Raw genomic sequence first — 26,024 nt, 5'->3', positions numbered from 1 at the left:
TCCCCACTGTCTCTGGTAAATGCTCTCACCCCCCTTACCTGTGGCCAACAACCCAGTTTTTGTATGCATAAATAAATAAAAATATTTGAAAACAGCATCTTTTAAAAAGCAATACTAGACAGAGTAGAAAATTGAGTAAACGTTGCTAAAACCTTCAAAGATCTCTTGTGGAAGAACCAACAAGAACTGAAACAGTGGCTATATGGCAGTGAACCCACAAATAGCACAGCCCTCTGGATGAACTGTAATAATCTTTCCAGGAAGCAAAAATGGGGGAAGGGATATGATGGCTTGGCTAACCTGGTAGTGCAGTGGTACAAGTCAATTCATTGGGTAACTGAAACTGGGTGGGATTCCGCTCCATGGCGGCAGCAATCAGCAGCTCAAAGGGCCGCCTTAGTTGGGGCTGCACGTAGTCCGGTTCTGCTGCCACTGGCTCCTCGTCCACGTCAATGATGTCCTCATCAACATCGTTCTGCTCAGAAGTGGGGGTTTCTGTGCTGGCATTGGATGTGGGTGTGCCAGGCCGGCTGGCTCTCCTTTCCAGGATCCGGGCATGGGCAATGGCCTTGAGTTCGGTTTTGCTAGCTGATCTGTCCAACAAGTCAGTGTCACTGCTGGGGGATGTAGTCCTCTTGCCGGTTTTGTCCACCAGTCCATTGACATGGCCCAGCTCCTTTTTCTGCTCTCGTTTCTGTGCAAATGAACGGGTAGGCCCATCACATAAAGTACCACAGAAGAGAAAGAGATGGATGCTAAATCCTGCTAGATCATTAACCAAAATTTTTAGTTTCTTAACATATCAGACTCATCTACTTGATGATTTACCACAATTTCACCTTCTAAACTTGATACAATAGTAACTAAAGATGGCAAAATTATCTCAGCAGGGAATCACCAAAAATGAGTTAGAAATGGTTTACCCAATATATAACCCATTGTTTATGCTAAAGCATCACTTAATATACAGCATTTCTATACAAAGTAAAGGGGTAAAGGGATAAAAAAGTTAACACAATTATAAGTCAGTGTCGTTTGCATTTTGACCTTCTGGGATGTTTTTTTAAAAATTTTGCTCAATATGAAGCACGCAAAAGTAAAGGTAATTGGTAAAATAAGCCAGTACACGGGAGCTGGATACTGGCATGGAAGGTAGAAAGGTAGGTGCTATGTGGAGAGCAGCAACCTAGTGATCACAGCATTCAAGAATGGTGACTTCTCATGTTTCAAGTTTAACTAGAACTCTGAAAGCGACACTTGTTCAAATGGGAGGTGGAGAAATGTGAACAAGACTTAAGTGTACTTAGTAGGTCTAGATGACTGATAATGTATGTTCTGTAAAGACTCTGTAACAGTGTGGGGTCAAATGAAGGAGTAACACTAGTCATGGGATCTTGTTCCAGTTTTGCTACTAATTCCCTATGATTCTGGGTGACTCAGGCTGGTATTAGGAATTTCTCTGTAAAGAGAAACCAGTAAGACATATTTTCCCCTCTCATTTCAGGGATATGGTGGAGATAAAGATCCTATCTATGAAGCAATGGTTTTGAGTTGGAGAAAGACCAGAATCCACTGAGAACGGGATCTGAAATCAGGGGTTGATGGAGGCCCAGAGGATTTATCATTTCAACCTACTTCAATGTAAGAACAGAAAGCCAAAGGACAGTGTTGGCGGTGGTGGAAAAGGCAAATTGGGCACTGGTAGGTATAAAGGTGTACCTGAGAGGAGGGTCAGAGTGGCATCTAGGAGAAACATACCATGTCAGAAAAAGGTATTATTCCCAGCAAGTAGCTCTGCTTCTAGAAAACTGGTGAAGAGGTTATAGTACTCCCGTGAGACAGAATATAGTGCAAATCTTGGTAATTCCTGTCCTTGGGAAAATCATTCTACATTGTTAGTCTCAGTTCCTTCCTTTCTTAAATGTGGTTTCTACCACTAGCACCCATAGGTTGTATGGATTAAATGGGATGGTATAAATAAAATATCTGGCATGTGATAGGCACTAAAATGCTCCTCTTTTCCACTCTCTTCCTGGCTTCTCTTCCCCCTCGTCTGTTTCCAGCCCTTTGGGATCCAGTTTCTTTTAGTGGCAAATTTCTAAAGGGTTCCTGAGGCAGGTCCCTCTAACTGGCCTGGCTCTCATCTAACTGGGGATGCACAGAAGACATCTTGGGAGGTGGGAAGGCTGGAGGACAACATGGTTTGTGGATTTTTGGGGAAATCAAATTATACCTGTGGCTAGAATAGCTGTGACTTGACCTTGGTTTGCTTTTAATAAGAACACTTGTGCACACAATGAAAAATGTCTGTCTATTTGCCTTCTTTTTAAAGGCTAAAAACTGTAACATACACAAACCACAATCTGAATCATCTCATCCTGTTTCTGCAATCAAGGAAGCCATCAATCATTGTGACATCATGTTCAGGGACCAAAAAACAGAGGTGATGTCACAACAAAGGAAAGTTGTTTGGTGTAAAATTAATGTGTGGAGGGTAAGTGATGGTTTATAATTCAAATTCTAATCCATAACCTATAATTTGAGTATTGGGTCACTTATAATCTACATGGAAACACACCCACTTCCTTTTTGATAAGGGAGAATTTAGCTTTTATATGCCACAAAACAAAAGTTCTCAGAAATAACGAACCATATTCCAAAGCTGGTACTGAGAGGGGAGCTAAAGAAAGATTAGACACCTGAGGTACAAGTAGATTTCCCCCCACCCTCACCCATCATATAACTGCTAAGTCTCTGGATACCTTGGGGTGAGGAAAATCCTTTTTTCATCAAGCTGGAGAAGCAGCTTTCTTTTTCTTTAGCTACTTTCAGCCATGGATATAGCCGCCATATTCAGGCCACTTATCAGGAGGTCTACATGGAGATCAGACTACTCCTGTCACCAGGGAATGAACATGGCTCAGTAAATTAACACACCTCTTCTGCCAATTTCAGCAGCCTATGTTTGAATTTTAGGCCCTACTGGATTCCAGTCACCATGGGGAGAGAAGGGGTGATTCCAGGGCTGGGAAGAGATAAGAAGAAGGGACGAAAATGTCTTCAGGTTCAGGTCATCTTAGTTCTAGAATTCAGTGCTCTAGCATTCTAAGGAAAGCCTTTAGAAAACAGCATTATTACCTTTCGGCGAACTGTACACCGGTGACACATCCACTCCCCAGGAGGCAACATCTCTTCACTCAGTGGTGGGTTACTGCGAGGAGAGGGGAAGACAAGGGCAAGACTAAGTAACTAACCTTTTGATGAGGGAGGAGCAAGGCTATCTAGATTTGGCACAAAAGCTGCATGTCCTTCAACTTCTATTTTCACTAGTTCTACAGCACTGCTAAGGTTCTCTCATCCTTTAAAATGCTTACTTGGCAACATTTTCCTTTCCCACACCTTAGAAAGAGAAGCCAAATTCAGAGCTATTAACACTGGGCTTACAACAAGTAAAGAGATAAAGAACTAGTTTGAGATTCATTCCCGAATTTTGCCCCATGTGCAACATCATCAGTGATAGGTTCTTAACACTGTTCCTGTGATGGATTTAAAGGTGGTTTCAAATTCTTTGCTATTCCTTGCATCCAGAGGAAGTCCATATCCTTTCTTTTGGATTGGGCTTGTCTTTTTGACCAATAAAATGCAGCTAAGGTGAAAATGTTATAGTTTAACACTTAAGTCTGGCCTGAAGTGACCGGCAGATTAAGTTTTTAAATGGCTGGAAAGTTCCATCTCAGAGCCCTGCTGTCCTCCCTGCCAAACAGAAGACACTTATGGCACTCCAAAAAAGTTATTCCTGCATTCCAAGTCAGAAGCCAGTAACTACTTCTATATTGCTGAATCATCTTTGGCCATTCCAGCTAAGTTGAACCTCCAAATGACAATACCAAACACGTCAAACAGAAAAACCAACCAGCTGAGCCCTGTCAACCCTTAGACTTGTGAGAGATAATTACTACTGTCTAAGTCACTGAGTTTTGAGGTTGTTTGTTATATACCATAGATAACTGAGCATAGCTCCTTCATGAGACCTTCCCAGATGACTCAGACATCTGGAATCTCTTGCTGCATGATTTAGTCATTTTTTAAAAAAGATTTATTTATTTATGCAAATAAGAACTGGGGTATAGGGCAGAGGTGCTGGTTGTGAGGATTCACTAGAGAAACAGTGGGGAACAGAACATGCAGATCTACTGAAAAATACTGCTGAGGGGAGCAATGGGCAAGACAGGAGAGGTGTCTGCCATGCCTTGTGGCATGCCATGGTCACCCCCTTAGCTGGGGACTCAACTTGTGTTGCAGTGGCTGTGGACAGCTTCATAGTTCTGTACCTTAATCTGTTGCACCATTAGAGAGGGCCCTGATTTAGTTATCGTTTAAACACTTCTCATGCTTTCCTTTAAGTGACAGTTATTTCTGTCATAATGAGGGTCCAAGACAGGATTGGATCTCTTCCCTCTTTTTATCTTTGTACTATAGAGATAGTAGTCACTCAGTAGGTCAAACTGTGTTGGAGGCATTACTGGTCCCCTAGATCACTACTTCTATTAAGCTTATACCAAGAGCAATATGAAATCCGTGGGGGGGTCACATTGATAATATGTTCAGTAGTGGTTCACAAAGTGTTGCCCCCAGATCAGTTACAGCAGCATAACTTTGGGGCTCACTAAAAATGCACATTCTGAGACCTTACTCTGTACCTACTCCATAAAAAAATTTTGGGGTGGGGATCAACAGTTTGTGTTTTACAAGTTTAACAGGTGATTCTGCTGAACACCTAAATTTAAGAACCAATACTATACAGGGCAAGGTTGCATTTACACTTAAAATTCTTACATTTGGTTCCTGGGAGTCACCTACTTGGAATGGAAAGGAGTAAATTTTTCTTCAAAGAATGTGAGAAATACTAAAAAAATTTCAATTTGAGAGTTGAGTATATGAGAACTCTCATTTAAGACCCAGATCTTAAAGTTAAGCTGCTTTATTGTTCCCAACTAAAACAGCAGTTGGTTTGGCAAATTTTCTTAGTTCCTGCTTTGCCATTTTTTTTCTTGGAGCCTGGAGCACACATGGTAGATGCCAACTAAATCCTCATAGCTCATTGCTTCCTTTCCTCCTGTTTCCTTGGTGGAATCTCAGGAGGATTCTTACTAGGAAGCAGAAAACTGGCGAGAGTGGCCTATTGGGACAAGTCTTCAAGTCCTGGAGGACCACAGGTGAACGTCACCTGTGAAGCCTTCCTTAGTTGTCTACAAAGTATTTCTGCAGAGACTACAGCCAAACTACTGAAGTGTATGCACGTAATTTGCACAGGTCCACATATCTTGCTATGTATCAGCAGCTGTCACATTAAAACTGACCCTGAAAAGGCTGTCACCTTTCTGTTTTTCATAATTTCTTTTCATCTACCCAATAGGGTAGTATCTTTGTATAAAGATACCCTATACCAAACATAAAACAGAAGAGAGAAAATGGTACATTAACTTAGATACTGTACCAAGAATGTGAGTGACCTCTAGCCCACACTTCATTGTTTCCTCAATCTATTGCCAGTCCTGCTGGCAGAACCATTTATTTTATTTTTAATATTCATTCATTCATTCATTCATTCATGCATATAGAATTGGGGTGACAGCCAAGGTGCAGGACAGTGAGAAGATTCACCAGAAACAGAGAGGGGAGCAGAACAAGTAGATTGACGAAATACACTGCTAAGGGGAGCAGCGGTCGAGTCAGGAGAGGTCTGCGGGGCCATGTGAATCACCTCTGTGGCAGGGACTGAACTCTCACCAAAGTGGCCGCGGCTACTTCACAGTGCTGTGCTTTAACCTGCTGTGCCACAGGGAGGGCCTAGAATCATTTATTTTAAACATAAACAGTTGTTATCACTTTGCTTAAAAAAAAAAAAAAAAGCCTTTCAATGTTGCCTCTATCCCATCTATTTACAGCATGAAGTTCAAGCTTCTCAGTATTTCAGCTAAGACCCGTGGCCAAAACCCTGGTTCTTTTCCCAGCTCCACAAATCTACACAGTTCAGGCTGATGTTCAACTCTGTACCTCTGCTCATTTCAGTCACTACTACAACCATGAAGGTTGAGCCTTTCCCCACTCCTACACATGGTGGGGCTCAAGTCAGGTATGATACCCTGAAAGTTTTCTTTGTCCCTTATTCTCCACAGCACTTCTTTGTCACATTTCACTAAAACTATTATACACCCAACCCCTTCTCTACACCTCACTTATCTTTGTACTTCTGCACTTTGCACAATGCCTGACACATAGTAGGCACTCAGTAAATCTTTTAAGAACTGGGGAACACTTAAAAAAAAAAAAGAATGGTTTCTAGGAAGTGAGTATAATTCCTCCAAAGTCATGAGACAAAGCAACATAACTGGGCAAGCACTTGCTTTGTTGGTTAAATTACACATGAAATTTCTTGTTTTCTAAGCCACAAAACAAAAAGACCACACTGGAGGCAAAATTGACACTCGTAACCTAAACTTCATACTGAATCTTACCCCATCCTATTCATTCTAATCTGATATTTAATCTCACTTCTATTTCTTAACACAGGGATAAAAAAAACTTAAAACTTATATTAAGAGGGCCGCCCTGGTGGCACAAGGGGTTAAGTCTCAGCACTATGAAGCTATCCATAGCTACTGTAGCATGTGTTTGATCTCCGGCCAGGGAGGTGACCCACACAGCACAGCAGACCTCTCCTGTCTTGCCTGCTGCTCCCCACTCTGTCTCTGGTGAGTCCTCTCACTCCCCTGTACCCCTAGCCTACACTCCAGTTCCTGTATGCAAAAATAAATCTTAAAACAAAAAAAACAAAAACAAACATTTAAAAAATAAACACCCAAAACACAAACTTCAGAACTCTAGATTATGACTGTAAACCCTTCTTGTCTGCCCTAAAGTATGAGTTGAATAAAGGCCATGACTTTAGAGAGCAGCAGAGGGACATCAGAGTCTTATCTCCAGGGTAAACACAGAACATCAAAGAATGAGGCCATCCTTTCTTGTTGGGACTTGCTGCTTTCTCAGAGATATAATAAATTTAAAAACCTGGAATTTTGAAAAAAGGCATTAATATCTAAGAAGGGATGATAAAGAAGACAAGTCTTAAGTTTTTAGGAAATGAATATCATTGGCATAAATGGAAGACATCATGAAGCTTCCTCCTAATGTTTCCTCTTTGTTCCTTGCAATTCAAGTTACTCAAATTTAAATACATAGAGGAAAAGAATTTATTCATGAAATGATTCCACAAGAGGCAGGCTGACATTGGAGTAATAGACTCAGAAACTGTTTTGCAAACAGACTAATTTTGCTCCGCATCAGAAAAACTAACAGTATTCCACAGAAAAAGGATATTCTGCAGCTTTGGGGTACTCATGTACATATTCTGAAGACTTCCCTAACTCAAAGCTCCTTTACCCCGCAAGAATCATATTTTCATGGCCCTCTCTGGTGGCACAGAAGTTAAAGTGCAGCACTCAAAGCTAGCCACTTCGGCACAAGTTTGATCCCTGGCCAGGGAGATGGCCCACATGGAACCTCTCCTGTCCTGGCTGCTGCTCCCCTCAGCAACGTACTTCGTCAATCTGCCTGTTCTGCTCCCCACTCTGTCTCTGGTGAATCCTCCCACGCCCCTGCACCTCTGGCCTGTACCCCAGTTCTGTATGCATACATAAATATGTCTTAAAAATAAAAGAATTATATTGCCATTAGTGTGCAACTTTGAAAAAATTATATGCATAACAGAATCCTTAAATCAAGAAAAACAAGGCTCTGCCCAAGCACCCACTAGTCCCCATATATCAATAAGGACAAGATGCTGAGAGCCATCTTCTACAAAAGGAAATCATTAAAACTCAAGTCAGGTGATGATGAAATTACTTCTCAGTTTCCGCTACGTAGCAGTGAAAACACTGTAATGAACCAGTGCTGCTGTAAAGACATCAATATGCTTCCTAATCACCAAATCTTAGAATCTCATCTTATATCTAGAGAGTATACTGTAACTCACAACATGCTTTTGCAAGTGCGCTTGTATGATCATCACCATACTGTGCAATAATTTTATTCCCATGGTACAGGTGAGGAAACTGTCCATTCAAAAGTCACAGAGTAAAGTAGCAGAATTGGTAGTAGTCATCTGGCTCCTTCAAATCTTGAGCCCAAGCTACATTTAAAAGAAACTTTGGGGAAAACAAACAAACAAACAAAACTTTGGAGGCCTGCCTGTGTACAAAGGGTTAAGTCTCAGTACTATGGATCTATCCACAGCCACTGCAGCACAAGTTCAATTCTTGGCTAAGGAGCTGACCCATGTTGCACAGTAGAGCTCTCCTGTCTCACCCACTGCTCCCCTCAGCAGTGTACTTCGTGGATCTGCCTGTTCTGCTCCCCACTCTGTCTCTGGTGAATCCTCTCACCACCTGCACCTCTGGCCTTTACTACAGCTTTTGTGTGCATAAATAAATCTTAAAACCTTTCATAGTTCCTTAGTTCTAGAGAACACAGCAGAATATCCATCAGGATTATTTTCCTCAATCTCAAGGTCGAGCATTTCCTTATGTATCAGTCAATATTTATTGAACTCTCACTGCAATGTTATACTGGAGGTACCAACCATAGTGGAGGAAGAACACAAAGCAATTAGTTTATGAATTTACTACATCAAGAAACACAGCCTTTACGGGGAAAGGACCAAATTCATTCATCCACTTGAGCATCTACTGGACACTTACTTTATGTTAGGCAAGGTGCTAAATGGTAAGTTCTGAGATATGATCTTTACTCTCAGAGACCACAACCGAAAGACAGTGTGAAAAAGAGGCAATGAGACCTCAGTCAACTGCAAACTAACTCTTGCCACACAAACCTATATAAAACTCAACCACTCTTTGGTTCCAAATTCAATGGAGAATGCAAGAAGTTTGATTCTTTGGCACCTGAAGGTGATGACAGCCTCTTCCCCAGATTCTCCCCATAATTCAGAGCTATTCAACAAATTGAACTCATTGGTTAGTGACCCTTCAGGGATGATTACAGATCTCAAGATGTTCAAGAACAAAGTATAACTTTAGAAGCAGGTATGTTTCTGTATTTTGTACGTTTGCATTTTGAAAACTACTTGATGGAAGAAAGGTTTTGGGAATGGGGATATTTTACTGGAAAGGAATGTTTAAGTCTAATGAGAGCACAGTAGTTTTTTTTTTAACATTTATTTATTTATGCATACAGAACTGGGGTACAGGCCAGAGATGCAGGGGCAGTGAGAGGATTCAAAGACAGAGTAGGGAGCAGAACAGGCAGATCGACAAAGTATACTGCTGAAGGTAGCAGCAAGCAAGAAGTCTGCTGGGGCATGTGGGTCAGCTTCCTGGCTGGGGACTGAACTCATGCTGCAGTGTCTGCAGATAGCCTCATAGTGCTGCATTTAACACACTGTGCCACTAGGGAGGGCCCCACAGTATTTGAATGTTTAAGTTCCTTCTGAAAACTGTCCAAGTCCCGGAAGGAAGGTGTGCATTGGAATAGCTGTCTTCCATATGTGAGCTGGTTTGTGTTGGAAAATTGGTGGCTCTTTAGCTTAACAGGACAAGGGCTTCTACTTTTTGATTTCAAAATTATTCGGCCTAAAATGCTCCAAAACAGTCATCCCTTTCCACAGGTAGAGAACAGAGTGGCCCGAGAATGAACTCTTTGCAGAAATATCTTCCTATGCTCAATAATACGGATGTTTTCTTCCAAATCTTAGATTAAAAAGCTCTGCCTAGCTATTCCTAACCAGAAAGTGTCTGTTCACGGATTCCTAACTTGTTATTTAACAATTGTCTAATCTTACAGACATTCTGTTAGCTGCAAGGTAGTTTATAATATCTTCAGAGGTTGTATAATTGAAAAACATTCACCTCGGTTTGATGTGGTTTTCTCTGACACCTGAGAGGGCTTATCAACTGTTAACAGTAACATCTGTGCACAACCAAACTGAAAGCTGGTCAAAACCTCTGCAGGGCTCCAGCATCTAGACTCCCATAAAAAATCCAAATGACCAATCTTTATTGCTGATGTGGGTGGCAATATGGATCTACTTCTGGAGTCATCAAAGAGGAAACCAAAAACACACACCCCTCAGCTAAATGTAATGCCTACACTGACAGACCTCTTCCAGTCAGTGTCAAAGATTCAAAGCCCAGAGCCAAATTATCCCAACTCACAGCCAAAGGAGGGAGTCCAGTTTTAATTTAGAATGCCTCTTTCATTCACTAATGAGGCTGCAGCTTACCACTGCAGGTGGAAGATGTTGGTAGTTGTCATGGTTCTTGGCTCTCTAATTAAAAGGATCTATTTCAAGTCATATACTGTGTGGTTGATCTGCGCCTAACCTCATTCATCTCCCTCGCCTATTAATACATGTGAACCTGCATGATATTAACATTTACTTCAGATTTAGTCGCCACCAGTGGGACCTGTTGCTCCATAGCACTGCGTTAATTATCCATCCAGCACAAGCAGTTTTTCAATATGAAACTGGAAGGGAGAAGGGGGAGGGGAAGGAGAGAACAAAGGGAGGAGGGGAGAGGTGGAGGGAGAGAGGGAGACAGGGGAAGCAGAAAGACTGCCTTTTATTTCAGAGCTATTTTTCTGTGTTCTAACAAGCAGATAACGATGGTTTGGGTTCTGGACTTTTTTTTCCTAATGTTAGATTACTGATGTATGGTCTGCAACTGTCCATCCAGCTAAGTGACACTGACATTAAATTCGAGCCAAAGGCAGGCTTAAGCTACATGAAACCCCAGTTAACCAAATTAAAAGCTCTGGTGTTAAATCTTAGAACAAAAGGAAGCAAGTAGATTAAAACATTCCATTTTCTTCTCCTGGACCGTCAAAATATTCTAGTTAATGCGAACACTGAACAGGGTCGCTATGCGAACACTGTGTGTCTGTATACAATATACTAACTTGGGTCCCCTTCTAAAAGAGGTCAGTTGCACAAATTGTTAGGGTCCCTGCTGTCACAACCTATTATTCTCCAAGAATCAGAGGTGCTGTAGCCGTGTGTGTGTGTGTGTGTGTGTGTGTGTGTGTATGCTTAAGATGAAATAAAATGTCAGACTAAGATATCATGGCACCCCCACCATCAACTGTGTCCCACCCCCCACTTTTTGGTGGTAGTAGGGAGATGTTCAAGAGCAAACAATAGCACCGTGCAAATTTTGATTTTTAATTTCACAGTTCATGGATCCCATCCATTCATCTGAGGTCCACTACCAGATAAAAATCCTGCATTATATTTAAAGGCATTGTTTAAGATCAACTACAAAGACAATACACGCTCAGAACAGGCCTACTTTTGGTCAGAATAGCCCAGCTGCCCTCAGCCAACTCAGCCAGCTCAGGAAATGTGCTATACCAGCCAAAATGGGAGTGAAGGTGATTGCTGACAGGCCCACAATCAGGTCTCAGCCTCCCAGCAGCCATCTTGATCTGCAAAGGAGCCTTCAAGCACAGAAAAAAAACCTTTTATAAATTGAAACCAGCTTTTGTTCTGGAAAAGCTAAGGAGGGCTGGGTAAAGTTTAATTTGAAAGCTCTCTTAAAAGATGTATAAAAAAAAATGTATAAATATAACCAAATTTAAAGGTCTATGTTTTGAAGGAACAAAATTTATTGAAATTTAAATGTTAGCTATAGTGAGCTTCCTCTGGACACTTGTGTGAGCATCAGTTTTTATCCATTCCAGCATGGCTACCTTTCAAAGGCATCGAAGATGGTCATATCCGAGATAAAAGCAGAGTGAAAGCTCATGGGGCCTCTGAACCTTAATTCCTTGCCATCGTTCATCCCAGCTACTAACTCAAATACAGTAAATGCCACAAAGTACATAAAAAATAGAAGGACTGCCTTTTTTTTTTTTCATGCAAAGCCTCAGTAGCGGCAGTGTTAAAAAGGAAACCAATGAAGTGCCAGGCCATTACAAATGCCCCATTGAGAAACTGAACTAGTTGCGTCACTTCCACAGGCGTACAATTCTTTCAAACTAGCTGATTATGCCCTCAAATTTTATTGCCTTCTATGTAGAGCTGGCTAATGGCATACTCCCAATGAAGGACACCTGGAGAAGAGAGTTACAAGTTAGTGCAGGGGAAAGGGATGGAGAGGGGGAGGGAAGAGCACCAACAGTTATACCAGGTGTTTGCCTCCGTTAACTTCTCTACACTTTGGCTTCAACATTCTTGTTCCAACTCTCTTATTAGAGTATTGCCTTGGAAAAAAGAGCCATCAATTGCAGATGTGTATTAGAAGAGTCTTGGAGGTATGCAAAATGGGGTACTGTCCAATGCCCAAATTTCAGTGGACTAGCAAGAACAAGAAAATAGCCAGGTCACCCTCTTCTTGCAGATGTAGTTCAAAGAATCTGGGCCAGTTCACATGTTAAAGACATCAGACTTAAAATTCTATAATGACTTGGAAAACAAAGAAAACGAACAAGGTCTTTAATTGAAATCCAACCAAACACAGAGAGCAGGTTTTATACTTAAAGATCTGGGACAAAAACAAACAAAAAAAAGCCTCCACAAAAACAAAAAATACTTAAGACACAGCTGCTTTTTCCTGAGGATTTCTGCTTCATTTGCCTTCCTCTGACAGGATCTTTAAAAAAAAAAAAGAAAAAGAAAAAAGGAAAGAGGGAGGGAGAATAATGCTATTATTTGGGCCCAAAGAGCAGAGGTAGGGCGCATTCCCTCCTTTTACCCTGGTCCCCGCCCTCAATTTTATTCATAAACCTCAAAGCTCCACATCCTACATGATTGAAGTAATCTTCTGGGCATGCTGTCAAACTGTGCTGTCGTGGTTTGATGCCACAGCTAAGTGCTGACTTGGGCTTCTGAAACCTTCCAGTTATATCCCCCAGTGACCTATTTAGGAGTTGAACATACTTCTCAGAGTCAGAGTGCCACGATTTTTTCCCTTTGGTCTCTTTTTTTTCTCAGATGGCCCCTAACCAACGAATGATCACCCTTTAGGCCTAAATGTGTGTACACAAATGGTAAAACTTGAAGCGAGTATATACCAAGCATACTAGTCTAATAAAACTACAGATAATTTCCATACAGCTTCAACTAACAACTGCATTCTCGCTGGATGTCTGCTAGCACAGAATTAGGTATTAGAATTAAGTTAGAATGGCTAGGTGTCATCTGTCAGGCAAAACCACAAGGATAACAAAAGTGGAATAAAGCAACCCAAAACTATGACAGAACAATGTTTATCAAAAGGTCAAAATTAGTAACAGAGTTCTCCCTACATTTAAGGTACTCTTTCAAAACATGACAAGCAAGATCAAAAAAGCTCAACAATGAATCAATGTACAGACTTATAAAAAATTACAGATATACTTAATGGGAGTATAATTTTCATGATGTAGTTTGACCACTGATGTTTACTAATCACTGATAATTGTTAATAGAAAAAGTTCACTGTAGAATTTCCCTTTGATGTTTCTAGAGCTTCATTAAAATTAAGAATCAGCAGAAATCTGACAGTTCCATGCACATGGGACTTAAACTTCCAGCTCATCACAAGAGAGTAGATGGAAAGAACAAGTAACTCTACATTGCCCAGTATTGTAATGTAGATTTATCTAAAATCACTTGAAGCTATGTGTATTTCATTAGATTTTCTGCTCTGTCCTCTGCACAATTCAAAGAGGAGGAATAATATTCAACAACCCTGTGGATCACAGCTGGATAAAAGCCTATAAATGTGCTTGTGCTGCCACAAACAGGATTCTATCCTAGAACTCAAGCTAGCAATTCAAAGAGCTTCCCTCACCCCCCTGCCTGGCCCGACAGTGAAGTTTTGGGGTTAGGGTTAAATCCAAACATTGAAGAGAGTCCTCTTGCTCACACAAGCTCATAAAAAACAGCCAACCAACCAAACCCTGACGCAGAGTCCACAGCAGCAGAGAAGACCGATACTAGGCTCAGACATGGAACGCCTGTGTCTGTTTTTCCCCTTCCTAAGGTTACTGGGTTACTCCATATATCTTTTGTCCTTTCAAGAAAGAGAAACATTTCCTGGGAGATACATAATTCCTCAGAAAGGAGGTAAGGGCATAGACTAAACACCAAAACTATTAACGCAGAAAGCAAACATAATTAGGGGGAAAGGATGATCACTGTGTGTGTGTTTGTGCTAACAAAGATACCATCCATGTGGAAAAACCCATGCATCATTTCTATTTTCTAGTCAAGTGTTTATCTTTGTTGTCTTTCATTTGTAATATCACTAGGTATAACACTGCAGTGAACAGAGGAAATGGCTTTGGCTTTCAAGTAGTTTACCGAGCACTTAGTAGATGACTACAAAACTTGAATGAGTCAAGTTTTTTTATAACTTAGCAAATTTCAGCAATTTGCAAGGTGTACTTGGTATCTGCTTACTATGAATTCAACAACACCATGTGGTAGCCAAGTTTCTTTCTGCTGATGGACCACATCAATGATTTTTCCTTTATTAGTGTTTGTTGTACCTCTCCGTGTCTTTTGCTTCCTACACAAATGTACTAAAACTTCATCTTTATTCTTATCTGCTGATATCTCCAGTTAGAAATAACTGTAGATTTAAAGAATGAAGATTATGATATCTGAAAATAGCAGTCAGAAAAAGAAGTTCACCTTTTTATTCTTCTTAACTGCTCGAGTCATGGGAAAAGCAGTCATCTAAGTGACCTGTGCATGCGTCCTGGGCATGGTGACAAATCCGCAATACCAAAGTGCCTTTCTGAAATTTGGTCCAGGACTTGCACTGAATACAATGTCCTCCTCTTTCAGGAAACTGGCAGGAGAACAGCTATACTCCTATCCTGTCTCTTGGGAGGTTAGCATTATGCTGAGGTGCTCTTATAAGTGTCACTCATGGCAGTGAAGTTGGCCATGTTGTACTCCCTGGGGGCTCTTAAGTGAAAGAAGTACACAGTGGAGGGGTTGAGGAAAAACACTTTTACCTCTGCTCTGGTGATTTAAAACTTTGGCATTGTGGGGCCTTCCTGGTGGTATAGGGGTTGGAGTCTCAATACTATGAAGCTACCACCAGCCACTGTGCCATGAGTTCCATCCCAGCCAGGGAGCTGACCCACATAGCATAGCAGACCTCTCCTGTCTCCAAGTGGCTCCCCTCTGCTGCATATTTCAATTGATGTGCTTGTTCTGTTCTCCACTCTGTCTCTGGTAAATGCTCCTTCTCACCTGTGGCCTACACCCCAGTTCTTGTATACATAAATAAATAATAAATCTTAAAAACACAAACAAAAAACCCTGGCACCTTGAAACAATAATTCACCTCCTTGACATGGATGGACACTGACAAGATCATGCTAAGTGAGACAAGGTGGAAGAAAAAAGACTAATATTTCACTCAATTGTGGAATATAAAGGGGAAAAAAGGCAAGCAAAGAAATAAAACAAAAATAAAATGCTGACTGACAACAGACAGAGGAGTGGTTATCAGATGGTGGGTGTTGGGGAACTGGGTGAGGGGGTCAAATGACTGCTGGTGGATGGTGATGGGACATTTGGTGGTGGGGGTGGTATGGTATATACAGTTGCTGACGTGAGAAACTACAACTGAAATCTACAGTGTCACTTCAATAAACAAAACAATAACGCATTTCCAGAGGCCTATGCTGCATTAATGTATTAAGTACCGTCATAAACCAACCAGAATCTTCTAATAGAACGGCTTGCTTTTAACTATATACCCAAGGAATTGTATTTGCTGGGAGTGGGACAAGAAGTTATGAGATGGATTCAACACTCTTACTCTTAACCAAGAATAAAGAATACTCAGTTTCAACTATTTTCTAATACCCTTGTCACTTACAGGAGAAAAGATGCACCCATTTCTATGAAGAAGCAGCACACATGCATTTCGAGGTAGTAAAAATCCTCTTGGGAGCTTCAAAGCAAACTCTTGTTTCTTTTTATGAGCTATATAAAACCTCTACGCAAATATTCTCTGCACTCTGTCTTCCTATTATTGCTATCTGGGCTTATATAAAGACACACATAAAGAAGTGAGGTCACTGCAGTGTACGAACAACCCTTTTGTTTTTTTTAACCAAGTTCAAAATGGATCTGGAGCTATTTTTCAGCCTAAGCTGTTGTCAGTAACTTAAAACAACCCAAATCAAATTGGACAGGAGAGACATTTTTCCAAGAAAATATACCCACATCAAAAGATGTTCAATACCACTAACCATGAGGGAAATACAAAAAAAAAACAAAAAACAAAAAACAAAAAAAAACCAAGATAATTCTTTGCAAATATAGGATGGCTTTAATCAAGACAGGTAATACCAAGTTCTTGGTGAAGCGGTGGAGAAACCGGAATGCTCATACACGGCTGGTGGGAATATAAAATAACACAGCCAGCTTAGGACCTAACCTTGCAGTTCTTCAAAGGTTAAATAAGAATTATCGTATGAACTTGCAATTCCATTCCTTGGTATATGCCCTAAGAGAAATGAATAGATATTCACACAAAAGCTTGTATACAATGTGTATAGCATAATTCACAGCAGCAAAAGTGAAAACAGCCCAAATGTCCATCAAGTGATGAATGGTTAAACAAAACGTCATAGAGCCATACAACAGTATTCAGCCATAAAAAGAATGAAATACTGATAAATGTGGCAAGTATCGCTTGTTACCTGCATTGTTTACTAAAAACCAGTGTTTCATTAAATACACAATAGAAGACTGTTGTATCTCTTCATTTCAAATAGGCAAATCACCTGAATGATTTGACTTGAAAGAATTCTCTTGGAGACACACTTGATTAAAAATATAAAACAGAGCAACATGAATCCAATCCAAGATTAACATGAAAGTAGTACTGAGTGAAGCCCACCTAAAAGGTACTTTGAGAGCCTTATGGAAAAGCTGGCAACTGATGAGATTATAACTGCATCTGATATTTCACTGAGCATGGTAATTATTTTTGGGACAGGCCCCAAATAAAAAATATCCCACAGCAGTACCAACTTCTCTTAAGTCACTCAAAAATGGCCACACCTTTTCCATTTTAATATTTCTGATGCTTCCTTTCTTAACCAAAGCTATCTGGGTTATAAATATTTTTTAAAGATTTATTTATTTATGCAAAAAGAACTGGGGTACAGGCCAGAGGTGCAGGGGCAGTGAGAAGATTCACCAGAAACAGAGAGGGGAGCAAGACAGGCAGATTGACAAAGTACACTGCTGAGGGGAGCAGCAGGGCGACACAGGAGAGATCTGCTGCACCATGTGGATCACCTCCCCGGCAGGGATCAAACTTGCACTGGAATGGAAATGCAAGTTCAAACTTGCACTGAAGTGGTTACAGCAAGCTTGCAGTGGTGTGCTTTAACTCGCTGAACCACCAGGAAGGGTCTGGGTTAAAAACATTTTATGAGTAAATATACACACCAAATATAAACTGTATTTCTAAAGGGTGATTTTATCTTTTATCTTTTAACTATAACACTTGTTTCTTAAGAATTGGTCTCTGGGCCCTCCCTGGTGATACAATGGGTTAAAGCACAGCACTATGAAGCAAGCACTGCAACATGATCAATCCCCAGCCAGGGAAGTGACCCACATGACGTGGCAGACCTCTCCTGTTTCTCCCGTTGCTCCCCACTCTGTCTCTGGTAAATTCTCTCACCCCCCCCCCCACACCTCTGACCTGTATTCCAGTCCTTATGAGCATAAATAGATCTTTTTAAAAAAATTAGTCTCTGAGTCCCACATTTAATTTAAAAGCATGTATGTGAATTTGAGTTTCTGGACCCTTTCTTTTTGAGTGAACCATTAAAAACCAACACCACACAGATTCTAATGCAACATAACAAAAATAAAACAAAATACACATAAAAGAAAATTAGGGTTGTTTATTGTTAAATCATTCGACTATTGAGAGGAAGGATGAGGAGAGGCAGTTCAGATGCTGTCACATCTTCAGTGCCAGACTTCCAAATACTACAATGTCAGAAGTAGTAGCCAAAATAAATATATTTTAATTCATCACTCAGCCTGATACTATTTTAAATATACTAAACAAATCAGAAAAATCAACTCGTTAAAAGTTTAAACAGGGCCCTCCCTAGTGGGGCAGTGGGTTAACGCACAGCACTACAAAGCTAAAACTACTTCAGCATGAGTTTGATTCCCTGCCAGAGAGGGGACCCACATGGCCTGGCAGACCTCCCTGACCCACCTGCTGCTCCCCTCAGCAGTGTACTTCCTCAATGGGCCTGTTCTGCTCCCCACTCTGTCTCTGGTGAACCTTCTCACTGCCCCTGTACCTCTGGCCTGTACCAGTTCTCTATGCATAAATAAATAAATCTTAAAAAAAAAAAAGTTTAAACAGCAAAGACTTTCTGCAAGGCAATTTTCTACTCTATGTGTGAAACCTTTCTTGTTATGACTCACTGTAAATTAAATATGCAAAACTCCAAGCTGAGCTTAGTTTTGCCTGTGCACAGAGACCTTTTTACTCTCATTCTTCGAAAACCTCATTCTGGATCTTGCTGCCAACACCAGAGAGAGGAAAGCCGGCCAACAATTCCAAATATAACATGCGGAGGCAAATGCTACAGAAATCTGTCTGACGGGAAGCGACCATGCTGAGGTCTGCTGAGGTAGATGCACTTCTCAATCAGACTGTTTTGGTCCCTCAGTTTGTTTGAAGCAAAATGCCACCAGAAAGCAATCAGAGGAAATCATCAGTTTTTAGTCAGCTTCATTACTGATGTCCTATGGCATTTACTTTATCAGAGTACAATCCTATCAAATCTTAAACAAAAAGATGGTACTGTGGCAACTAGAGTTCCACCAGTTACTGTAATTTTTTAAAAGCCAATTTTAGGTGCCAGTCCTAAACACCAGATTAGTATTTTCTAAAGACTCAACTTATGGCACCACGATTATGATAAAGGTCAGGTTCACCAGGTTCAAACCATATCCCTTTCCAGTTCTTCAGGGGCAGGTTTAGTAACCCCTACTACCACTCTGAATAATTGATAAACCAGTTAAACTTGGATTAAAATGATCATTCTATCTCTTAAATACAAAGACACCAGCTCCTCAAATTTAACTGTTCAGTGAGGTCATGGCACTAAGCACAAAACAATTCATGACCTCACCCAGAGGATCATTACAGAAAACCCAGAAATAGGGCTCTCAGTCTAATTGGGAAGAGATGGCTGTTCTTCCTATAGAGCACTGGCCCCTGCGAAAAGACAAAGCTTATTTGACCAGTCATTTCCTCCTGTAGTTTATCTTAGAAAAATCCCCTGTGGTTATGGCTATGTCACTACGCTAAGGAGGTAAAGTTTGCCTAGAATCCACTTCTGGAATATCTTGCTAGTCCCCGTTCACTGTGAAACAAGCTGGCAAGGCACACAAAAGACCAAAAAAGGTCTGCATCACAGCTCCTTGACTCAAGTCCCACAACAGTACTGTTATTATGATCTAAACTTTTTATAAAACTCCATCTTTGAGGAAGGAAAACTATCATTAGTATAAATATCTCAATAACCCAACCTTAGTTACAAAGGAAAGAAAAAAAATAGAGCCACACCTCCTAACCTCACTCCCACATGGCACAAGTAAGCAATAATGTGAGAAATAAACACGAGCACACTTAGGAATAAAAAATTTCTGAGACGTTAACTGTTTGACCAAACAACTGCTTGAGGTGGTTCATGAAGTGCTTCACTTGTGCTGGAAAGAGTGTGCAGTAGGAGGCAGGAAAGTGGGATAAGTCTCACTTGAAAGAAGGCTTCCTGCCTTTGTGCCAATAGCTAGAATGTTTTGTGATTTATAATAACTCAAGTCAAAGGTACAATCAGTACTGACATCTTCAAAGCAGGAACTGGAGATGTGAAACAAGCCCTGCCTCAATTACTAGGGTTCTTAAATCTCTGCTCACCAGTTCCCAGTCACAGACTAAAAAAATAAGTAGCCAATGAAATGCAGAGTCTGGGCAAGTCTGAATCTTACCAACAGGTAAGTCTTTTCTCCTCCAGCTAAGTAGAAACTATTGTTATAACTTGACAAAACTCAGACTCATCCAATTAGAAGATTCAGAAGTTAGGGTTTAGAAGCCCAATCTTGAGCAAAACACCACATTCTTGTCATGCCTGGAATTTCTAATAAACCATTTCAACTTTATAAAACAAATGAGGCTAGAGATAACAGAGCTTATAAAATTCTCACTCAATATGGGTGAAGATGAATGGCTACCATTCTTGGATAACATTAGCTTTATCCTAGAGGTAAAACATTAACCTCTCTTTTGAAGTACGAAGTTAACAACTGGGTTCTAGTGTATGTATCAAACAAGCACACACAATAAAAACTGTAAGCAACTGGGAATGACTGGTAAGCAACACGAGATATCCAGGTGCAAACGTCTTTGGTGCTCAATAATAGCATTGGAAACTTGAGCAAAGGTGTTTTCGCAGTTGGATTACACCTCACAGGAAACAAAGCCTAAAAACCACAGATCCTGCTGGCATTAGTCACTTCATAATAAAATTTTTAAAGCCAGCAGCAAACCTTCCTCTAGGATAATAATTTTTGTCCCTGCAGCATTATAAGCCAAGATGGGGTGCCCTCCTGGGCAAAAATATCTTTGGAATGGTAATGGGAGCTTCCTACATAACTTCTGACCACAGACTTAATTTGCCCAGTATCAGTCATCTGTTTAATAAGTGTTCCAAAACCTGCAATTAGCACAAATATATTGTAGGCACTACTCCATAAACCAAAAGACGGAATGTGAATGCAACTGTGTAGGGAGTTTAAGGAAAATTTCACTTAAAAACAAAACAAAACAAACAAACAAACAAAAAAAAACCAGGCAGCTATAAATAAGGCAATGTCCAAAAAGCAGTGGGAACAGAACAGCTCCCTCTCCTTCCCGCTCTCCAGCTGAGTCCAGCCCTTCTCCTTTCACAAATGCCTGCCTCCGTCAACTGTTGCTGAACAACAGAACAAGATCTATAAGAACAAGAAGAAACCTGGGTTCTCCAAACAAAAATGGGATTTCTGTGGCGGGTAGAGGTGATTTCTTCGGGTAAAAACTGGAGTTTAAAATCTTCTAGGTCGGATTGTTCTGGGTTTTGCTGTTGAGGAGGATCAGGCAGCCAGCGATCAACATAGGTCCCTCCCTCTCTCTTCGGGCTCTCCCCTCCCCTCGTGTTCAGTGAGGGGGAAAAAAAAAAGCGCAGAGCGCTCCAGCTCTCCGCTCCTTAAAAATGCCCTCGCGGAACCACCTCACACAATCCGGTCCAGGCAGAAAAGAATTTTGCAGCGAAGAGCTCACCCATCCCAAGCGGATAAGTGAAATCGGCGCCCAAGGGCAATTTTAATTGTCTAACCCTGCCCGATTTCCTAAGAGGCAGCTGCTCCGGCAGGGGAAGGGAGGGAAGAGGCAGCTCCGGGAGGCAACAGGGGGCAAACGGAGACAGAGAATGGGGACCCAAACGGCGTGTTCCCAGTCCCGGGCCTCAAGGAGCTTATGCAGACAGGACTCTGGGGCTATCCTATGGTTTCCCGTGAGACGTTTGCAAATCATATATACAGCCAAAATGGCGCTGAGAATAAAAATATAATTTAAAGGCAGGTCGCCATATTGTAAACACAGAAGCAAAGAAGATTCGGACTCGAGAGACACCCTCCATGATTTCTTCCACAGCCGAAAGCACTTGGGTGCCCGGTTCCCAGGGTCTGGTCCAGGGCAGTTCAGGGACCGAGAACTATGCGCACCCACCCGAAGAGCCCAGCCCGGCAAGAATCCGAGGGCCGCGGGCGCGCGGCACAGGGCCCGGAGCTCCTCCCCTTCCTCCTCGCCACCGCGGGCTGTGCCCGACCGGCTAAGTCCCGTCTCCCCAGCGACTTCCAACCCCAGATGGGGCTCTTTCCATTCCTCCCAACCCCCACCTTTGGGTTCAGACCCATCACTGGTGTTCCCTCCCGCTACAAACGGCCAGATCCGGACCGGCACCTGGGGGCTGGGAGGCTCTCACCCCAGCGGCTGCAGAAAGTCAGCTAGCGGCTGCAAGCGCCCGTTATTTCGGCAGGCAGGGTAGGCCGGGTGAAGGAATGTGCAGAAAGGGTTAGCCAACGGGGCTCCAAAGAGGGCTCCAGACTTACCAGCACTGGAGGTGGAAGGCAGCCGGACAGTGGTCACAGCACAGGAGATCCCCACCTTCTTTGCAGCTATCACAGCTGTCGTGGTTGGTAGCCCTGCCGCTTCTCCGGGGCTCCTTCTCAGGCTTCCGACTCCGCTTTTCTGCCTCGTCCGTCTTGGGGGGAGCCAGCAGAGCTTGGATTTGCTGCACACACATACAAACGGAGTGTGTGCACACTCGGAGCTCCCGGGCGGTCCTTCGCCCCCCTCGCGGGGCTTCTCCGTCACCCACCCCTCTCCCCCCTTTTGTCCTTCTTCCTCCCATCCAGGTTGTCCCCAGAACCACTAAACCCCCGGAAACAAGGGGAGCACACCCAATTCCCGTTCCTACGGCACCACAAGGAGAACAGCTTCTTCCAAATGGGGAGGATCAGGATAGGGGGATGGGAAGGGTGCGCGGTTCCCTTCTCGCCACTTCCTTGTATGGACAGTGGGGGACTCCAAAGCAGGGCTCAGGAGAGGCCTGAAGCCCGGTACCCGGACATACTGGGGAAAGCACAAAGGGGTCGAAAAGAAGGGGGTGGGGAGGGCCGCCGGTGCAAGGAGGGAGTGGGTTGGTGCCTCAGGAGAGGGAATCGAGGGCGGAGGATAGGTGAAACTGCTGCAAACGTCTTCGGAGGTTGAGCTCAGTCCCCCGAATTGCAAAGATGGGAGAGAGTGTGGGTGAGGAAGAACCCCCCTCCCCCGGCCTTCCTGCGCTGCGAACTCAGGACCCGCTTTGTGGGGCGGAGGGTGGAGGTTCTCTCCCAGGGTTGGGGGAAGGGGATGAGGAGGGCCACTCTTACCTCCATTAGCCCCCCCGACGTGTCCAAGTCGTACACGATCGTCTTGGTCTCCATTTTCTCCCACATTCATCCACCTCCCGGGCTGGGCGCTCTCTGCTTCTGCCCCCCCCAACCCCAGGGGGAGGGGGGTTGTGGGGGGAAGGAGTGCTCCTGACCCCGGTCCCCCTTCTTTTTCCCCAACACGGGTCCCGACTTCCTCGCCCTGGCTCCCCCCCACCCCCCGGCCCCCAGTCCCCTGGACGGCAGCGTCCTCCCCACTGGCCGTGAGGGGGGAGCGGCCCCTCAGTCCCGGCCCGGCAGCTGACTGCACAGTAAGCCCCGACTCCGGGGGTCAGGCCTCGGCGGGGCCTAGTCCCACAGGCTAAAGCCGGCGCTGGTGACCGCTGGTCCGGTCGGGAAGGCTGGCGGGCGCTGCCATCCCGGGGTTGGGGGGATCGGAGGGGGGGTGAGAGGTTAGGTGAGGTTGTGGTACGTGAGGTGACTGGGGGGGCAGGGTGATGGGGGGTGGTCCCCGGGCTCCGCCTCTCGCCGCCGCCGCCGTCTGCGTCCCGGCTGCCGCGCACTTGGCGCAAACTTACCGCGAGCGCCCGCAAAGCCACCCGCGCAGGCGCCCCGGGATTGCCGCTCACCGCGCGCAACCGCAGTGACAGCCGGCGGCGGGGCGCCTGCGCAGGCGCAGTGAGGTGATACCCCCCAGCGCGCAGCCGCGCTGGCATTCGTCTGGCGCTCTGAAGCCCCGCCTTTCTCCCTCGCGCCTGCGTATTAAAACAAAAAGGCTGGACTCGAGGTCTCACGCAGGCGCATTGGAGAGCGCACGGAGGTCATAGCGCAGCCGCAATATGAAGGGGACGCTTCATCCATTGGTGTTTATGTATATACCAAGAATGTTTGGTTCCCGCGCAGGCGTGTAGAGGGGGCGATTCCCCTCCCGCCCCACAATACATCCGCTTCTTGCGCAGGCGTATTGTTACTTGCAGGCCCTCACAAGAATGCTTCTCCTTTCGCCATTTTGGTAATGGCACATAGGCTACCATGTCCTTGGCGTCCTCAAGCATGTATACGAAGGAGCAAATGTGGTGTCTCCTGGAGTTGGCAAACTGAGGGTGACAGCAGTACTCTTAGGAATGCTGTATTGAACTGTTTCTTTCCAGTGTCAGGTGTGGCTGGGCCAGGCAGCCATATTAGTAAAGAGAAAAAGAAAAGACATTGCGACGGAAAACGATGCTTTTGGTCGCTTATTGTATGGCTTCTGTTCTCACTTGCTTACCATTCCCCACAGTTAATTTCAGCCTCAGCATCCTTGCCTGGCGTAGTGGTAGCGATGGCGGCATGGAGAGTTTCCACCAGCTCGTCATCACACTCTCCTGTTCACTGTTCCCGAGCATTGCTCCTCAAGCGGTAGCCAAAAGCGAAGTTTGTAATGACAACGCCCCGCTACCTGCCTACAGTGGACTTCAAATCCCAGTTTGCAACGCGCAAGAAGTCCAAAGGGCGGACGAGAGCGCATTGCACCCTGGGAGCAAGAATCGCGATGGGTCTGATGGATTGTGGGAGTTGTAGTCCTGAGTGCGTGCGTTGCCCTGCACGGTGGGATGGACTCCCGGAAAAGAGAATGCCTGCCTGGAAGGGATACTTACGATAGCTGAAGTGCTGTATTCTGGGATTTGTAGTCTGGAGGCCTCACCTCGAATTCTGGGCGGGGATCACCACCTTCACGGCCCTCGCCCCATCTCTCGACTGTAAATAAAACAATGGGGGAAGGGAATGGCATCATTGTGTTTGACACAAGGTGTTTAAGTTGCATTGCTGCCAGGCACCTGTGTGTTGCTCTCTATTGATGTTAGGGGGTATTTAGCGTTTTCAGAGACATAATACTGAAAAGGGCTTACAGAAATCTATGTTAATCTGATTTCCAGATGCAGATTCCAGAGAGGGGCAGTGATTGCCTAATTCACATAAAGATTTTATGGCAAACCTAGAAGTTTTAACTTCAGGACCAGGACGTCCATTACACCATACTAACTGTGAGTTGCTGTTTTATTGTTATAGCAGGAAGGAAGAATTAGTTAGAGAGGGGATGTCAGTGTGTGGTCTTAAACTTCGTTTTTTTCTAACTTTTCTGATAATTCTCTTGGTACATGGCTTGCTTGTATTGTTCTGGGGGGAAAAGGGAATGTCATATGAATCTGCTGTTCTCTGCCCTCTACCAGCTTCAGCAAACAAGACATCTTAGTAGCTATAGGTCAGAGATGTGGCTCTCAGAGAGGACGGCTGAGCTAGATGTTTGGAAGCGGTCAGACATAATTTCTTCTGAGGCGTACTTCATGCCACACTCAGAAGCTGTGTCCTTTCTCACTGGCTTCCTTCTTGCTGATCAGGGCTCAGCTGTGTGCTGTGTGAGCCTGAAGGCATTATGGGACAGATAAGCCAAGGGTACATTACCAGTGAGGCTTTGCTGTGTTCCACACCATCAGTTGCAGCTGATAATAAGAACAGGCAGTGGAGTAATGAGGAAAATAATACTTGACTCTGTTGACAAATGTCAAGGTAAGTAATCACTCTACACACCTTCCTCTCAGAATTTGGAGAGTGAGGGCAGACCACGAGGGTCAGGAGTTGGTGTCCTCTGCCCAGATCCAGCTCTGGATTTTCAAGAGAGGGAGGTTAATGAGACTAGGTGATAACAGATGCCTTTGGAAGTGACCTCTTGTGGCTAATTTAGGCACTGCACTATGCAATTACAGAGCCTCACCATCCTGGGAAAGTGGCCTATCTTTATCTGAAGGTGGGTAGCAGAAGGTGGTTAAGACTGGAGAAGAAGGTGTTGGTGCTGTCATTATTTCTTTCAGAGATTGTGTCTGCTGGCTTCTAAGTTCCCATAACTCCTTTTTACCTGCCTCTTGCTTTTCGCTTGAGAGCATCCATGCTGAGCACACCTCTAAGTATAAATATGCAAGCTAGGGGTTTAGGGTAGGGGTATTAG

At 43.6% G+C, this 26,024-nt stretch overlaps 1 protein-coding gene across 3 annotated transcripts in view; it reads right to left on the bottom strand.

Moving 5' to 3' along the window:
• The window catches only part of PHF12 (PHD finger protein 12), a 41,269-nt gene extending 17,626 nt beyond the window's left edge, over window positions 1-23,643 (bottom strand). The window contains exons 1-4 of one of the 3 annotated variants that reach the window (XM_004684844.2): window positions 23,042-23,643; window positions 22,220-22,401; window positions 3,139-3,211; window positions 301-694 (exon numbers count right to left, since the gene is read on the bottom strand). In XM_004684844.2, the coding sequence (XP_004684901.1) occupies window positions 301-694; window positions 3,139-3,211; window positions 22,220-22,401; window positions 23,042-23,107 (715 nt within the window). In that variant the 5' untranslated portion in view covers window positions 23,108-23,643. Of the gene's footprint in view, window positions 1-300; window positions 695-3,138; window positions 3,212-22,219; window positions 22,414-23,041 lie in introns of those variants that run through there. The other 2 variants (XM_012726614.1, XM_012726615.1) reach the window with 2 other exon arrangements.
• Window positions 23,644-26,024: the final 2,381 nt, after the last annotated feature.

This window comes from Condylura cristata, unplaced genomic scaffold (assembly GCF_000260355.1).
Source record: "Condylura cristata isolate star-nosed mole 26May11 unplaced genomic scaffold, ConCri1.0 scaffold00017, whole genome shotgun sequence".
NCBI classification, from domain to species: domain Eukaryota; kingdom Metazoa; phylum Chordata; class Mammalia; order Eulipotyphla; family Talpidae; genus Condylura; species Condylura cristata.
Note: the sequence above shows the minus strand (reverse complement) of the source record. Positions and strands in the feature narration are given on the sequence as shown.